The sequence below is a fragment of the Aspergillus caelatus genome (assembly GCF_009193585.1).
Source record: "Aspergillus caelatus strain CBS 763.97 unplaced genomic scaffold BDV27scaffold_14, whole genome shotgun sequence".
In the NCBI taxonomy this organism is placed as follows: domain Eukaryota; kingdom Fungi; phylum Ascomycota; class Eurotiomycetes; order Eurotiales; family Aspergillaceae; genus Aspergillus; species Aspergillus caelatus.
The window spans coordinates 32,261-49,381 of record NW_022475277.1 but is presented as its reverse complement, the minus strand read 5'-3'; the positions used below and the strand labels follow the sequence as shown (position 1 = coordinate 49,381).

The 17,121-nt window shown below is 47.9% G+C and overlaps 7 protein-coding genes across 7 annotated transcripts; 2 read left to right on the top strand and 5 right to left on the bottom strand.

Moving 5' to 3' along the window:
* Positions 1 to 216: 216 nt before the first annotated feature.
* BDV27DRAFT_121182 (uncharacterized protein) lies at positions 217 to 1,893 on the top strand. Its single transcript, XM_032065300.1, has 2 exons — positions 217 to 1,023; positions 1,078 to 1,893. Exons 1-2 carry the CDS (start codon positions 694 to 696, stop codon positions 1,663 to 1,665), a joined length of 918 nt encoding a protein of 305 aa, XP_031932254.1. The 5' UTR covers positions 217 to 693; the 3' UTR covers positions 1,666 to 1,893.
* A 1,259-nt stretch (positions 1,894 to 3,152) lies between these two features.
* On the top strand, positions 3,153 to 3,672 carry BDV27DRAFT_121180 (uncharacterized protein). The gene is made up of 2 exons (XM_032065299.1): positions 3,153 to 3,235; positions 3,313 to 3,672. Exons 1-2 carry the CDS (start codon positions 3,213 to 3,215, stop codon positions 3,569 to 3,571), a joined length of 282 nt encoding a protein of 93 aa, XP_031932253.1. The 5' UTR covers positions 3,153 to 3,212; the 3' UTR covers positions 3,572 to 3,672.
* Positions 3,673 to 3,976: 304 nt separating this feature from the next.
* Positions 3,977 to 4,463, bottom strand: BDV27DRAFT_153249 (RidA family protein; the record flags this gene model as incomplete). The annotated part of the gene is made up of 2 exons (XM_032071744.1): positions 3,977 to 4,272; positions 4,352 to 4,463. The coding sequence occupies 2 exons, from the start codon at positions 4,461 to 4,463 to the stop codon at positions 3,977 to 3,979; spliced, it is 408 nt and encodes a 135-aa protein (XP_031932252.1).
* A 678-nt stretch (positions 4,464 to 5,141) lies between these two features.
* Positions 5,142 to 7,009, bottom strand: BDV27DRAFT_141380 (Zn(II)2Cys6 transcription factor; the record flags this gene model as incomplete). Its single annotated transcript, XM_032069808.1, has 5 exons — positions 5,142 to 5,354; positions 5,424 to 5,522; positions 5,759 to 5,968; positions 6,029 to 6,838; positions 6,920 to 7,009. 5 exons carry the CDS (start codon positions 7,007 to 7,009, stop codon positions 5,142 to 5,144), a joined length of 1,422 nt encoding a protein of 473 aa, XP_031932251.1.
* A 1,211-nt stretch (positions 7,010 to 8,220) lies between these two features.
* BDV27DRAFT_121176 (gamma-glutamylcyclotransferase family protein) lies at positions 8,221 to 8,892 on the bottom strand. Its single transcript, XM_032065298.1, has one exon. The coding sequence runs from the start codon at positions 8,853 to 8,855 to the stop codon at positions 8,271 to 8,273; it is 585 nt and encodes a 194-aa protein (XP_031932250.1). The 5' UTR covers positions 8,856 to 8,892; the 3' UTR covers positions 8,221 to 8,270.
* Positions 8,893 to 9,111: 219 nt separating this feature from the next.
* Positions 9,112 to 13,122, bottom strand: BDV27DRAFT_17213 (uncharacterized protein). Its single transcript, XM_032075773.1, has 3 exons — positions 10,727 to 13,122; positions 9,977 to 10,665; positions 9,112 to 9,923 (listed from the first exon to the last, which is right to left on the bottom strand). Exons 1-3 carry the CDS (start codon positions 12,892 to 12,894, stop codon positions 9,184 to 9,186), a joined length of 3,597 nt encoding a protein of 1,198 aa, XP_031932249.1. The 5' UTR covers positions 12,895 to 13,122; the 3' UTR covers positions 9,112 to 9,183.
* Positions 13,123 to 14,076: 954 nt separating this feature from the next.
* BDV27DRAFT_121173 (chitin binding peritrophin-A domain-containing protein) lies at positions 14,077 to 14,886 on the bottom strand. The gene is made up of 2 exons (XM_032065297.1): positions 14,777 to 14,886; positions 14,077 to 14,696 (listed from the first exon to the last, which is right to left on the bottom strand). The coding sequence occupies exon 2, from the start codon at positions 14,687 to 14,689 to the stop codon at positions 14,207 to 14,209; it is 483 nt and encodes a 160-aa protein (XP_031932248.1). The 5' UTR covers positions 14,690 to 14,696; positions 14,777 to 14,886; the 3' UTR covers positions 14,077 to 14,206.
* Between the last annotated feature and the right edge of the window lie 2,235 nt (positions 14,887 to 17,121).

Sequence of the window (17,121 nt, the reverse complement as noted above, 5' to 3'; positions counted from 1 at the left end):
ACCTCGCCTCAGGCTACCTTCGATGGACGGGCAAAATCGGGATAAATTCAATTCCGCCATGGTTTCACTACACACGTAGGAAATCGAAGTGGGATTCCGCATTTTGTCCCATAAAAAAAAAAAAAAGTCCGATTGAAGGCCATGACACGGCCGGATGATCGGCCCCGAGACTCGGCCGGACATCCTCTTGGCGTTGAGCCTTCCGTTTCTTCCCTTCAACGGTCGTGCATCGATCCAAAGTGTCTCCACCTTCATGGTCCCTTTCCTCTTTTTTGCTCCTGACTGGACATGGGAATGACGACTGTCATCGGAGCCGACCGAGTCTGGATGCTGATGATCCGGCTGGGGTGATCTCGGTTGTCCTTCACCGGGCAAATCACTTGTGCTGCATTCTAATAATGTTTTTGGTGGAATTAAGTGCTTTTTTTTTATTATACCGGCCCTAAATTACATCACCGTGTAAAAAAAACTTTCGTTTCCTTTATAAAGAAGCTTCACACTCGCTGCCGTTATTTTATTTTGTCTACCAGATCCACGGTTCTAAGATTAAGACATTTTTTGTGATATTTATTTATATCCATTCCTCTCCCCCCGGTGGCAATATCCGATTCCGATCTATATCTCTATCTACCATACCAACTATATCTTGTCGACCTTCGACTACCACAACGTCAACAACAACCACTACCATCAATGGCATACACTAGAACAGATCCTTCGTTCACCTTGAGTGACGACGAACGCATGTACATGAGCCATCACAGCCCCATGCACCGCCCCTACGATACCTTCCCCGCCCCCAAGGGTCCCGATCCCTTGTCGGCCAACTGGAACTACGACAGTGCCATCGATCTCTTCTCGCTAAACACCATGATGCCCGAGAACTTCGCTCTCGATGTGCCCAATGAGCCTATGGGAGTGGATCCCAAGGATTTCCCCGCCGATTTCTTCGCACCCCCTCCTGATATCAGTGGATTCACCATCTCCAACCATTCGGGCGAAGATGCCGGTTCCATCACTTCGGTAGGTTATGAATCATCGGATATACTCTTGGAACCATGACTAACAATATAGTAGGACCTGGAAAGTGATGATCAGTCTTGGTCTCCTACCTATGCTGCTCCCGCAGAGATGCTTCCTGCCCCCGGGAGACAATCCACCCGCCGCAAGACCACCCCAGTTGTGAAACGCGAGACGACATGGTCTTCCAGTCCTGAACTCGCACCCCAAGAATATCCCACCCACACTTCCCCTCAGGCGACTCCCACATCGCCTCCCGTCAACCGCAAGATGACCCGCACCACGTCGGTTGACTCCAATGCTAGCAATGCCAGCACGGGCCAGACCACGACGGCCACAACAACCAGTGGGCGCAACGCCGCGAAGCGTGCTGCACACAACATCATTGAGAAGCGGTATCGCACCAACATGAACGCCAAGTTTGTGGCCCTGGAGAAGGCCATGTGTGGCGGAGTCCAGAAGTCCAGCAAGAGCGGGTCAGCGTCGCTCAAGAAGTCGGAGATCCTGACCAATGCAATTGCCTACATGCAAGAGCTGCAGGAAGAGAACAAGGCCCTTCAGAAGGAGCTGGCCATGTTCAAACAAAACATGGTCCCCAGCGGGATGTGGCGACATACCAAGGGGGCTGAGACATTTCGCGCTTAATTTTTGATTGTCTTGCGCCTCGCCCTGGTTATGACTGTCATGTTTCTGTACAATACATTACCTTAATGAGTCGAGTACTCTCCATTCGTTGATTGATCGGGTTGGTTGGCGAAAAGGTGTCTGGTCGTGATATACCCAAAAGTTGCTTTTATTTTTATTTTTATTTTTTTATTTTCTTATCTCCTATGTCAACAGTTAGACAATACAATCTCCCACCTTTTGAGACTACACTTGAGACCCATTGAGTAGAGAGCATCTGGTAGAGGATAAGCAAGTAGATACAGAGGTCACACTAGAATTTACCCCTCCTTTGACCGTCCAGCCACACCGACAACTAAAATGACCCCACCAGCCAGTTGTAATGGCGATCAGCAAAAAATCTCCGACGATGCAGCCACATCCCTGCACATCACACCGAACCCTAAATCCCCTGCCTCACTGTGCCCTAACGAAACTCCCTCAACCCTCCATTCCCACCGCCATCACCACCTCCCGAGTTAACGAGTCGTCCCTCAAGGGGACCACTTAGCCCTGTAACAGGATAGACGGATCAACCATCCACCTCCTACGCAAACCAACCTAGCCCCTCCCTCCCAATCTTTCCCTACCCACCCGGCGACCACCAGGGAAGACAATCCGTCCAGTTTGCAGAAGTTCTAGACCGACGTCAGAAGAAAATCTCCGACAATATCCATAAGGCACCCGCTAAGCTAAAACGAACTCCATTCATCCGGTCTAGACCAAGCGGGTCCATCGCCTTGTTTGATTCCTTCCGCCTTTTTATTGGCATTTCCAACTCATATTATTTTTAAGATTAAGAAAAAAAAAAAAATCTGATAATCATAGTTTTCTATTTCGCTGGCTCACAACGGCCCGGTTCCGCCTCGGAAATGACACGTTTGCTCTCCGTCCAGTCCATGCAGGGTCGAGTGGGTATATGACATGATTTATTGTGATTCAGACTGTTCTTACATACATGCGCACACATTCCTTTTATAGATGACATTTAGTCATTGGGTTGTCTGCCTTACCTTACTTTAGGTACTTGGTACATTACGGGGTGTGTATGTACCTATCCATCTTGCTGAAACTGATACGGGCAATCGAGTAGATCGTCGGACATCTTTCGGCCGATGGTTTCTCGTGTTTACACTTGGCCTGACCATGTCGGGTACCTTGACTGTGACTGGGATTTGTTAGTTGGTGATATTGTATGATTTGTAGTTTTTGGTCTCTTGACAGTGTGTCCCGGAAGTGTCTGGATTGGATGTGATAGTGATCGGGAGTGATGATCGATCATTATTCGGGGTATTCCTTGTGATTTGGAAGAGCGAATCCTTTGTAGATATTGCTTTTTCGGAGCTGAGACTTTTTTTTTTTTGTCGATGTGTGTAGCCTTGTAGCATATAAATGGGTTATTTTAGACCCAGATGTTTTCCGCTGTAGGACATTGACGTCAGATTAGGATTTTGAGTTAGGTGTTACAATTTGGTTCTATTTCCTTTCCTATTGAAGATAGGGAGAGAAAAAGAGAGAGAGAGAGAGAAATGTCAAAGACGACGTCTTCTTCGTGCGTGAATATCCCCCTACTTCCAAGATTTGTCCTGTGTATTCTACTCTGGTACTGATAGCATGTCCGTCTACCAGAACTAAATCAAACCCCACGACCACTACAACGATAGTTACGGGATCGACCCCTAACACTGATTCCCTGAGTACCTCATATCAGACTACACGGAACTATGCCGAGCTGGACAACATCTCCCGGTATCGGGAGAGTCCGTCCTGGATGGAGCCATATTATGCCACCGAGCGCATGAAGGATAGGGAGGGTCATCGGAGACGTATTGGGGATGTTATTCAGGGGGTGGAGGGTATTTTGGGTCTGGAACGGAAGCGGTCATAGGGGAATTTTCTCGTATGGTGTGTTGGGATGGGGCTATAGAGGTTATACACTTCATGTTAAAGTGGTGTAGGGAGAAGGCGTTGGTTTGGGATGGTTTTAGAGGGGTTTGGGATGGGATGGGATGGGTAAAATATTAGATTGGTTCTTGAACGACTACGAATTTACTTCTTTATCATTCTGTGTCTACGGTGTGCTCTGCAGTAATATATGCACCACATTGTCTTCCCTTTTGCCCAAATACTAGCTACTGGTGTCAATATACTCATAAAAGTAGACGAGGGTCCCTGGAGGTCTGGGAGGTTAGTTAGAGGATATTCTATCCCAAGTTCCCCCCCCCCAACCAAAGATTTAGAAAGAATAGAAAGCCAAATAACATCATAAATTCATCAATCCAATCACCCCACTCTACTTAGGATCATGCGCAACAACCTCAATCTCAACCCTCATATCATCCTCCCCCAACCTCGTAACCCCCACACAAGTCCACAACGGCTCATGATCCGGCATCCACTTCCTAAAATTCCTCACCATAGCCTCCAACGCCTCATTATTGATGGGCACATGATACGAATTCACGCGATACACCTGCGACCAGCCCTTCCCGCCGGCCGTCTTGAGCGCCAGATCCACGTTCGCGAACGCCTGGTCGATCTGCGCGTTGATTTCTTTGTAGAACTCGCCTGTGTTGGGGTCCCAGCCGCCTTTTTTTTTTTTTATTATTGCATCTCAAGTTAGTAGGATTGGCATATTGGTTATGTACCTAGAGAGGAGAGGGCGAACCTTGACCGGAGCATTCGATGCGGTCGCTGATGCGGACGGCTTGGCTGTATTTGAAGTTTTGGCGGTTGCGTTCGCCGACGCCGGGGTAGTTGTAGTAAGTTAGGTGGGACATTCTGGTTCGGTATTTATTATCTGGGGATTTTAGAATTGAGTTTGAAGTGGTTTTTGCACCAGGTTTATATAGGGTTTTGCGGTGCGGAATATATCTTCCGCTGATGAGGTCATAGCCCGAGGGGATGGAACTTTATCGAGAGATAGAGATGCATGAACTGACAAATCAATCTTGGGGTTGTTGTTTCATGTGTTATGTCAGTTTTTTAGGTGGGGTTTTTCATGGTTGATTCTTGGGTGTTATCATTGGGCCCCTCTTCTAGGTGTATGGTTGGTAGATTGTTCAGATGTATAGTAACAGCACTACCACATCCGCTCCCAATTGATTTGATTGAGGATATCGAAGAACCCGTAATCGACGGGTAGTGATTCCATAGGGACTGACAGTTCTACTTGATTGGCCAGTGCGTTACCCGGGTTGACGCTTGGGTTTGATTCAATCTCGTCGATGACATTCGGGAGCTCGACGCCTAGGTCGAGCGGGGGGCTGGGGTTTGTTTCGAACGGATAGAACCCCTTCTCTAAAGAAAATGTGACATCTGAGATGGCAGACTGACAAAGCTTCCTCAGGTTATGTCCGATATGGCCTGCCGGATACCACGATTTAGATAGCTCGTCCAAAACTGTTAGACACAGGGCCAGTTTGTTCTTATGTGAGGGGGCGTTTAGATTCTCGGTTTCATCGAGGAGGACCAACGCTGCAGATAATGTGCAGTGAGTTGCTGTGATCGGGCTCAGATGGTATCCCCCGAAGGTGTGTCGGTATTTCTGAGCGACGAGACAGATGGAACGGGCGGATTCGCGACAGATTGAGTGAGCTAGGTCGGTGGTTTCGTTTTTGGGCTTTGACGGTGGGTTCTCTCTCATGATGAATGGTTTTGCTAAAAGGATTCTTGCCGTGTGGTACACCATGTGGAGTGTGTAAGCTTGAGGGATGTCATTTGCACGGTCAATCCTTAACTCTGTGGGGAGGTCGTAGAACCATGACCTTAGGTCTAGGAGACAGGACTTGAGGAAGGCCGGTCGTTGGTGCTCCTTGAGGAGGGGTTTGGGAGCCCATCTGAAACCGTTAGCTGAGGCATAGAGGTGAGTGTTGGGTATTTTGTTACAGTGATAAAGTGATTCTCTCCTGTATTCGGCAGACGCTAATCATGGCTCGCTGTAGTGGTCTGAATGCTTTATGAGCGGGACTCATCTCTACATTGGATATAGGATCGTCATCCGGTACTTTGACGGCTCCTTGAGAGTCCTACATCTGTCAGAATACTGTGCCATCTACAGACCAGTCGAACTCACAAGCATGGAGCAAATCCGTCCCGTATAACTGGATGACAGCTTATCATGACAGTATAAGGTCCAGTAAATCTGCCTCCTGAGTTGAATCTCTCGTGGAGTCATTGCATTCGTCTCCTCAAATCCAGCCGGGTCCAGATTCAAGCCCATATCGAGACTCAGTCGGTTCGCCATCCCATGGTGCAGCCAGCCAGCGGCGTCAGCCCCCATCGCCTGTTATCATTAGCATGTACTAATATCTGACAAACACAGACACAGACAATGGTGTCTTACAATATACACCATCCCAATCAGGCCTAGTGCTTGGATAGTGGTTAGGCTGGGTCTTTCCGTCTCCCTGTGGAGCTGGGTTTTCGCTTCTTCGAGGAATGCCTTCCCTGCTGTATTTGGATCATCGGGGTCCGATCGCACGTCGACACGATCGGAATATCGTGACCCTAAAGCAAGGATGCAATTATGCAATAGCGGAGTCCAGTACCGCCCACCATTATTCATGCTTTCCCTGAAGAGCCCCTCATCGACAACAGCATACCATGGCTGCTCCCACTTGAAGTAAAGATCAATCAGATGGTCCTGAACGTCCTTCGGGACTCCCATCCCAGCTGTGATCGGGTCAATGGGGTCGATATACCCGTAGCTATCCGACACTTGATCCGGCGGAGAGACCGAAAAAGCAGAGCCATCAATACTGACACGATTACTGGAAGAACCCTGAAACTGAAGTCGTCCACTCGTCGGCCCGAAATACCTCATCTCGCCATCTTGGTCGAAATTCAGCGATTCGTCCAGAGCAAGCCTGCCCTTAAAATTTTCGGCCAGGCTATCCATATCCGAAGAAGTGTCATCATGTCGTATAGTGCCGTTCATGCCGGACCCCCTATCTAATGGCAGTTGTTCGGGTACTTGAGATTCCCTCGCATCAATTCCATGTCGTTCCAGCAGTCTTTCTAGAGATTCTATCCTCTGCCGCAGGAGAAGCACGTATGTCTTGGATGCTGGTCTCCGACCATCCTCCGCGACAGAATACTGACAGAGAATGCGCCATTGCGAGCATCTGGAGCAGGACGGTTTGTTTCCATCGCACTGGCACTTTTCGTTAGTAATACAATCGCCCGTGTCGATTGACCCTCGCCCACTTGTTGATCATATAGCCACTTGACTAACCTTCGCTCGACGCCGTCGACATTCTTCACATGCTCTAGTGGTGTATTTACCGCGCTGTCTACTTGCATTTCTACGCGATTCGGAGGACATGGTGGTGAGGTGACATGTAGAAAGTTCGGGTCAATTGCCTGGGGATCTTCAGTAGGACTACGGTAAGACGTCAGTTCTTGGCGGTTGTGGATCCACCGGAGGATCTATGGATCTGTCTCTTTGGTCACAGCTTATGGAAGCTTTTTGCCTTCTACGGGAATTTGTCGGAGAATTTTATGGATCCCTAGTAGGCATATATCTAGTGGACATTAAAAGGGGGTATTCTGAAAAGCATTGAATTCAGAGAGTTCGAGAGGTTAGGGCTTCACAAATGACACAGTGAGTACCTCATCCCAAACAAAATCCTTGATTTCGACCAAGACCTTGTCTACTTGGTAACCAAATTAAGTTCAGAGCCACTCTTCCGTTTCCGGTTGAATAAAAGATCTAGACCGTCGAAGCTCTTTGGAAAGGATCCGCAGAGCTCCGCATAGTCTAACTCTGTCTTATCCTGAGACCTGCAGTGATGGCTTCTAACTGGTAGGAGCTCTTGTGCAGCCTCTGGATAGGCTGGGTATTTAAACCGTGTTGTGTCAATTAACTCTGCACTGTACAGTCACAAGGATATAAGAAAACTTCCAGAAGACATTTTGGCTTTGAGATGCGGTATTGATAAAGCATTCATCCCACTAACCTTGGTCCGCTCGTCTTCAGGCCGGGGTTTCAGTCTTCGTGGCAACATCTTGTACAAACATATCACTCTTGGGTTACTTGCCTCTCCCTCCCCTTGGAATCTGTCCCCGGGCTTCCCAGGAGGCTTTCAATATAATCGGAATTTATTAGCATAGCCATAGACTATGGATTCCCGAAGGCGGTGCTGGTAGTGGTAGTCAGAGAGGCTGATGTCAATGCCGAAGGTGGGATATACAAAACTGAACCATATAGATGAAATCAGTATCAACATAAACAGCGTATTTGTAACAACCTGCTAGAACAAAAGGACTGCGTAACTGATACACAAGTTAATGCCTGATAGTCCGTGACTCTGTGGTATTTACCATACTGGTGTACAAAGCAATATAGATAACCTAGATTAAGGGCTGAAATTGTCCATTGTTAGGTATTGATACTCTATAGACCCTGTTCTAGCTACACACGGTCTGAAATACGTATGGACTGTAGATAAATATTAATGTTGCCCGGAAAGGTATGAATATTACAGATGGTCAAACCATTCTCTCAAATAAAGGAAAGTCACTTATTATGTTTTATGCAGTTTGAACGTTCAATAGTGGCCGTCTAGATAGATTATGAACACGAATCATGCAGAAGAAATCTTAGCATCCAACTTCTCCACCGCTGCCTCCCTCCCCATCAGCTTCAACCAAGCCCTCAACTCAAATCTCCCATCATGCAAGTCATTCGGATTTCCCACAAATTTAAACACATACCCAAGCTCTTCTGCCGGTTCCTTGCCGTCCGTGTATCTGATCACACAGGACTCTGTGCGGTAGTTATTGGTTTCATACGCAGCAAGCCTTCCTCCATCCTCCGCACTTTGGACATAGTATACGGCACCCTCAACAACGGTATCACTAAAGGTGTCCACTAAGGCCGGGTATTGGCCCCACATCTTACTTTCGTAACCTTGAATAAATGCGGGTCGGAGCTCGGGCTCTTTGCCCAGGTTGAGGATCTCTGAAACCATGCATGGATCGGTTAGTGTGCCGTAGAAGAAGTAGGGGCCTGTGGGTTTGGCAGATAGGTCGACTATTGGAGATGGTTGTGCTGCCTGATAGAAATAGTTAGGAGGAGCGTTCCGCAGTTTTAGAACGAAGGGTGAGATTTTGGAGCGAGGATCCTCGGGTGGCGGTGGCGGTGAAGGAGCTCCTGGTGGGGTAGACATGGTGTTGAAGTGGGAGGTTTGGGGATAGAAGAGTGAGATACAGTGGGATTGAACGCTTGAATGACTTATGGTTACAAATCAGGTGTTATACTACAGGTTCAATGTTAGATGTAGGGATATCATATTGTTTTGTTTTCGAGTTTGTTTCTGTAGTACGATTACATAACCATACGCCTTAGAAATATCCAGATTCCAGCCTATCAGGTTAATGTTGATATAAAAGTGAGAATTGACTGATGATATTCATTGTCATCTAGATCACTATACGATATAACTTTTAGCACCCCTCGAATAGAGCGGTCCGACAGTATACCATATAACTGTTTATTCATTCCTGCACCTGGCTCGATACACCACTACCGAACAGTAGATCGGTCCTCGTCTCTCGATCCCAAACCTTCACTCCATCACTCTTCCTCTTGAAGTACAGAATCCGATGCATGGGGATAAACGCTTCATCGGTCAGATCTGCCTTCCATTGCCCTACCGGCATTTCCCTCTCCCCAAGGAAGCGATCGTCATAGCCGACAATGTAATCTTCAATATCAAATTCCGCATCCCAGCGAAGTCGGTTTAGAACATCACTAGCAGACCGTAGCTTTGTCCCTTCGGGAATCGCGACGGCCTTCGCGCCACGGATAGGCATGGTCCGTTGGCGTGGCTGCGTTAGCTCTTCATTCTCTTCATCCTCCAGATCAATCTCATCTTCATCATCATCGAATGAGTCTTCATCGTAAGCCGCATTTCCCCAGTTGGAACTATCGACTCGAAGACCGCTGAGTGCAGATGGCTGAACTAGGCTGACGTCAACCCAGCTGGAGGAACTATCAAAGTAGTTCTCGTCTTCACGGATTTGCTCGGCAAAGGTATTCAGCACAGCCAAGAGGGAGATCTGGGCCGATTGTCGGTCGGCATCGCTTAACTGGGTTGCCCCTGGCGTACTTTCCCTAGTCAGACCAATCAAATAGCAACCTTGATATTCTTTTGTAGTCTCGTCCACCTCTTCCATATCTGTGAACCGGGCCGGCCAGATCCGGGCGTGGATATCGGGAAATTTCCGATGGATATCTATCCATGTTTAGCTCATAACGATTGAAAAGTGTGCAATGGGTGTAACCTACCAACGAGAAGCGATACACATCGCCACTCCAACCACCCGACCAGCATTCTGCCTTTTGTGGCTGCACCGCCCCAGTACTGGACGTTCACCTTTGCATAACTTCGATATGATTTAAGGAATTCGTCTGCGCCGGTGGGGTCCTTAACAGACCCAGCCAACTGTTCCCAGGTAACATCTTGTCTTGACAAGAGCTGATCTGCCCGTTGGAACTCTTGCACCAATGTTCTTGTCGAAGGGATAGAAGCTGCACGCGCAACGTTGACCTTCGGTTGGTGCTGGCTAAGGATCACCAAAGGCTCTCTTTGAGGTCGGAAGTATCGCGGTGCTGACTTATAGAAACTGGGATCATAGACGACATTTTTCTCCCAGTTGAACTGTGCATAGTGTTTGAAGAATGTGGTGATGATATCCGCTGCTGAGATGCTGCCGGCTTGGCGGAATGAGAACGTACAAATACGCGCTAAGAGCAAGGTAATGTGAATCCCCCCAAGATAACCCAGCTTGGAGGAGTAGATCCCGCGTCGCTGGGCCCACATCTTGATGAACCGATAAGCAAGACGGAACGACGCTAGGTCTGGGATTGTTCGTTGCAGATAGTGCATGTCGCGGAGGGAGTTGAGCTTGAGCAATGATTGTATGGGGAGGTCAAAGGTGGAGTCCCCTGCAGGGAGATCTAGAGCTTGGGGCCAGCTATAAACTGCGTTAGCTATCATACTATGTGAGGAAATATATGTGCGAAAGCAGGAGTTACCTTTCAACGACACGGGTTGCTGCACAATACTGTAGATCAATGCGTACTCCACGAACCTCCAACTCCAACATTGTTCCAGATGCTGCCTTCACCTTTCGGAGAATCGCAATGTCGTTGTCTGTTGCTCGCCGTAGCTTTGCAATCATCAGGGCGAAGAATGTTCGTGGACTGACTTGCCCAATGACCAGAATGTCCATATCGGACGAGCTGTTCCATACGCCAAAGCCATATGAGCCAACAGGTACAACTGCAAACAACAGATCTACCTTAGTATCAGCTGGCAGGTTAGCATCACGCTGGTTGACGAGCTGTTTGATTAACTCGAAAGCCTCCTTCCGCTGTGAAATTTCCTCATCGGATGGAAAGACCCGATGCTCCTTCAGACATTTCTTCAAGCCATCGACACCTCCAAGACTCGATGCTGCCTTTTCAATTGCGATGGAGGCCTTTTCGCTTCCCAGATCTCCAGAACTCGGGCCATCCATCTTGAATGTCGCTCTCACTCCCCAATGATCACTTGCAAGCTGGCTTTCCTCTCCACTGGGAAATCCGAATAGGTTATATGAGAGAACTTCGAATTCTTCACCACGTACTAGAACCCGATCATATCTTTGAGGCCGACTATGAAAGCTTTGTCCTGCGATTCTTGCGGCGTGTTCGTTTTCAGTTGGGTCATATGTTGCGCCTTCCTCGCCTTCATACAATGTTCCAAGATCTAACCTACTCTGGGGGTTCCCTAGGCCACTACTGGCGGCACTGCTAGCACGACTAGCATAGTAACAATCCGAGAGACCGACCTCAGTCAACATAGCGTCCAGAGATGCCAGCACCGACGCGCCTTGCACCGAGATCGACCTCCGCTTCAATGCAGTATCGATGGTGTAAGATGAAGTCGCAATGTTGAAATCTCCCGCAACAACCCAGTGGTTATTGGGGTAACTTCCAGACAGATATCTGAGTACCGTTTGGAGTTGGGACCGTTTCGCCATGATAGAACTGTCAATGAGACCACAGCTCAGGTGTACACCTGTCACAACGAGAGGGAAGAATTTCGAGTCGTGGAAGGTTCCCAAGTCCTCTAGCTGAAGTACGACTGCGCCTTTATGCCGTTTGTCGAACGGCAGCCACTCCCACCGGAACTGCCAACGGCTGAGCACGACGATGTTTCGGAGGCTGTTTAGCGGACCGATTTCGGCCTGATCGGGTGGTCCATGGGTTGCGAAGGGGTAACGGAGGCGGATCTCCTTGTCTCGGAGAAGGAAGGACAAAAAGTCGTCGGCTACCTCTTGCAGGATGAGAATATCGGCGGTTGCAGCGTCGGAGAGTAGATTTTGGAGGAGTAGGGGATACCTCTCTGTCGGAGGCGGATGGGGGGATTCGATGAGAACATTGTACGACGCAACAGTTACTGGTGATTCCATCGGCTTGCCTTCCGCTGACGAAGGTGACTTTGGGATAGCATTCCATTTCCCTTCTTCGCTATCGTCCTCAGCAGGCGAGAACTGAAACGTAGTCTCCGAGTGAGCTGGCAACGAGGATGGCGAGGAGTATTCAAGAGCTTGAGAGTTAGATGAAGGTGTACCAGACAGTGAAACAGCGCCCCAGACTACCATTGGGCTGGAAGCAGTATCTAGCCCCTGCGATCGGTCACGGATCAGAATCACCAGTTCTTCCACTTCCCACTCAATGGCAGGAATCAAGCCGACTTTCTCTAGCAAAAATTGTCTCTCGGCCAAATTATCTGCCTCGCTTTGACCAACTGTGAGATGCAGCTGGCCAGAGGCCCGCGATTGGCCACCGAAAGCATCTATAATATCTCGTTGTAGCTGTGTTAGGGCCTTCAAACCGTCGCTTCCACTATCCGTGAGATAAACTGTATTACTGCGCTTGTGGGCGAAAAAATCTGGTTTATCCAGCCGCAGACGGATGGGGTCAACTTCTTTCCTGTCGCTTAGGACCGATTGCAGCAGATTTGATGCTTGAGGAAGTGCCTCTGGAGCCACAAATGGGTAAATCAGATTGGCATGTGGCGGCCATCTTCCATGTGCTTTGTCATATAAAGCACGTAGACGGTCAATATCTCCGGTTAAACGCGACGGAGGAACCACACATAGGGCTGTTTCGTATGACGTCAGGGGTATAGGTCGGTTTTCCTCGTTAGACGCCATGGGTATCGTAGATTATCCTAAAACACGCTCAAAGATGCCAAGAAGAATCTAAAAAGAACTGCTAAACCAGACTGCTAAAAAAAACGGCTGAACAAAAAGTACAGTAGGAAAACTCGATTTGCTTTAGAAATAAAGACATGAAAATATTCTCATGAATAGGTAAATATTTAAACTCATTCAAGCTCTGTTTCCAAGAGCAGAACTGGTCTGGAAGCGAGTTCTCCACCGACAACCCAGAGATTGACCCAGGATGAGTGAACGTGACTCACGGCAGTGGCGGTGCGCTAAAATACGAGTGAGGAGCCTCCTCCACATTGAGTCACGATCTAAATCCTACCCTAAGTTATACACAGTTAGCTCGCTTCTATAAACAGTACACTGGTGCAAGCTTGCATCCTCTTCATGCAGGATCAGAGAAACCCAATTCAAACACCTTTTATGAAATAAGCTAATCTCCGGGGCTCGTACTGACATCAACGTTTTACCATACTCAGAACATTGTAGAAATTCTTCAGGATTTGGAAAAGGGCCTCACCGCTTCTAGGGTGCAAGGCATTTTCAGGAAGCCCAATGCTATATTGATAGTCGCGGTCACATGTGCTGGGGTCCAAGTAACAAGGCGTACCTAGTAGAGAGATGCCATCCTGAATGCGAGAGATTTTTTTTTTTTTTTTAATTTCCTTTGTAGCCCTTTTCGCACAGCGAAGGGTGTCCGAATTTATTTGCTCATCTTCACCGAGACCTCAGTCATGTCGCGTTTAATGTGTTCATTGTCTTGGCAGCGATCGGTGACGCGAGCTCAAGACACGCGACGCCGTTATTTTGTGTTTGGGGTTATGCAGGGTTGATGAGTAACATTGCTATTATCTTCCTTGGCATGAGAATTCCGATAGACTTTATTCACTAAACGGTTCCAAATATATCTAATGATCTGGGAAAACATAAACCCAGTTGTATCAACTTCAAATGAGCCTGAGAATGCCAATTCAATTCCAAGGAAACCAGGGAGGCGGGGCAGGTTTCGAATCTTTGGCGGCTGCTAAGTACGCGCAATATTCTTAAGAGGTTAGGTACTGGCCAGGTCGCTAGTTTAGGGTTTTTTTGTGACGATACCATGGGATGACCCAGGGCCCCAAAGATAGGGTCTTGGTGTGAGAAACTAGGTGAGGTTTCTGGATGGAATTCAGTAAAAAGATTTCATCGTATTATATTTCTTATTCGAGTAAAAGTAACTGATGCAACGCCGACGTGAAAGACAAAATAATACCAAAAAATGACAGCTATGCCTGAGTCAACAGTCCCTAGTGGCAAACTAATGACTTCCTTCACCGTGCTCCTGCTGGCCATTGCCGTTGTTCTTCCCTTCCTGGCCATGACCCTCTGACCACTGGCCTTTGCCGTTGTTCTTCCCTTCCTGACCATGGCCCTCTGACCCCTGGCCATTGTCATTCTTCTTCCCTTCCTGACCATGGCCCCCCGAGGACTGGTCATTGCCGTGACCCTTCACCTGCTCCCCATGGCCCTCCTGCGACTCGTCATGGCTCCCAGAACCATGGCCGTGGCAGGACCCAACCTTCTCCTCATAATCACAGATCCCGAACTTAGAGCTGTATGCCGTTCCGGGGCCGCAAGTCTTGCGGACAGCAATTCCGCCAGCAGAGCATTCGAAGAAGCTGTGGCAATCGCCATGGTCAGGCCAAGTAGCTCCCGTCTCACAGCTGGGGCGAGCGGTCGCAGAGAATGCAAAGAGGGAAGCGGCAAAGATAGCCAGAGCTTTGAAAGAGGTGAATTGCATTTTGACGCTGTGAGGAACCGAGCTGTTAATAGCTGCAGTGACAGGTGCGGGGGGATAATCTGATCCTGATGATGCGGAAGTACGTACGCTAAGTGTGGGATAGTGTTATCACTTTGGAATAGATGGCCACTAGATGGAATGGGCTGTGGATGAGAGGTAAGGTCAAGGTTGGCGCTGGTGTCCTGTTGTCGAAATGACTTAGTGTTGTCGATGAATGGATCATGATAGCTGGAGGTTATACCGGCTTTTATAGATTCGTGCTTCTATACAAGTTTTGCTCTGGCAAGGGATATACAAGAAATGCATTCTTGGAACATCGATCCCCTGAAACCAGTATGCTTCCCTTGCCACTAAAGGGGGAGCAATTTACAACATCCTGTCACTAGAATGTTGTAGAAACGGTAGTTAAAAGTATCGAATAGGAAATGACAAGTGCATTCAGCAACTTGGTTCTGAACATTTTTGTGCTCCACTTCCCCAGCCCTGCGGGGGACACGACGTATCCGTCACTTCGGTACAGGGTTATTATCCCTTGCCATACCCAACTATGTATGGCCGCAAACTAACCATTCCGTAGGGGCTCTCCAATGTCATTGGAATTAAGGAAAAGGGGTTTCCACCACGAGCCTGCTGTTTTCAATGAAGCTCATGATGACCCTAGCTTAGCATTTGATAGGGATTATGTAGGGATCTTTGAAGACGGAAACCGCACAAGAGCTCTTCATTCCAGTCTATTCCACGCTGAATATTTAGCGATAGAGAAACCAGAACGCGAGATGAAGCCAAACAATACTCTAGGGATACTGCACATAGAACTGAAAAATAGCACGGGAGGCCAAGTTCGAGGTTCTTGAAAGAATGCAGGCTATTGCAATGTTCCCAAAAACCTTGTTGTTTGCTTCCGTCCCTGTCACCCCTTGACTCCTTTGCAACTCCATCGCTTATTGTCAATTGGGTTTTCCCCCTTACATTAATTTGTTAATCGTTGCCAAATTTTAGCTTGTTGAAACTTTCTTTTGTATGCAAAGAAATGACGGTGGTCATCCGGCTTGAATTCAAATGGGAAACAAAAATGCAACGAGACAGAGAGAGCTGAAAGAGCCTATACATTTCAAATCTTATTGTATTGGGGAGCTTAAATTGTAATGTCACTACTTTTGGACACGCTCCAGCCTATTTCCCTAAACATTCTGTACGCTCTGTCTCATGTATTGTGTCGTAGGTGTTCGCGCTTCGGGCTCCTCTTTTCGACTGGCTGCAGTGATCGTTTATCTTAGATTTCCACCCATTCTTCGCAGGAGGGGAGAACGAATTGCTGCAGCCTGGAGTACATGTCTAGTTTAATGCTACTTGCCATTAGGGTTCTAAGCAGGTCCAGACTCTCAACGGCCGGCCATTTTGAAATATTCTGTATTGTTTCTAAGAGCGCGCTGCCCGGAATGCGGAACGAGCGCTCCCCAAACACAATGCGGGATATTCTTCAATGATTGGCTTCTACTGCAGAACAGATGGGAAGAACATTCTCTTAGCGAATTGGCGTATTACCTAGTGTTCTAGGCCTAAAGTTCAAGGAGCACAATTGAGGGTGAATATAGGTCTGATCATTCCTATCTAGTGGCCTGCGTGGCCTGAATACTCGAGTCTATCTTGGCAGGCGACGGTTGTGAGGCCATTGAGGTAGGCTGCAGGGGTTCATGGACTCAGCTCTCCTCTACATTGGTCAATCACACGCTAAACCCCCTGGAGGGAGGGGATGTGACATACCATCAACCATAGTATGGTTAATATTTTGGTTCATCTGTGGTGGTATCGTGCCATACTCCGCTCACTGAGGGCAACCACTGATATGCCCAACAACAAACGTCGCTTGCTCGCCAATCTTGGTGCTATACTGAGTCATGTCGAGGGTGCTGTCGCCATCCATGGGCATTGACTAGAAGGAAGTCTCCGAACCTTTGATACAACCGGTTTGAGCTTTTCAATAATCAACATCGATCATATGCTGACTTGCTAAGTTCTCGGAACGAAACAACTTCACGCAAGTCCTGCATGGTAAATCAACGGCCCAGTAATTTTTCTTAATCATTTGGTGATTACAGAAAGACTTGATTAGAAAGCTCTTGCTGCATCTTGCTGCAACTCTTGTACTATTGCCAAAGATTATAGGTATCTGAGTGGTCCTCATGGTCATTTAGATAAGGAGAGGAGACTCTACAAGGTTTATAATAATACATTTTGGGGACGACAATATAAAGCACACAACTAATGAAGTCACCTTGTGATAATGGATGCCAACTTTGCGGTGCTAGGTAGCAAATAAAGAAAGGTTAAGCGCAACCTGTTAGACTAGTTTCATTTCAGGGCCGAGGAGGGTAGCTATCTGGTTCCTTTCCTGTTCGTATATGCAGAAGCCATGTTATAGAGTTTCTTGT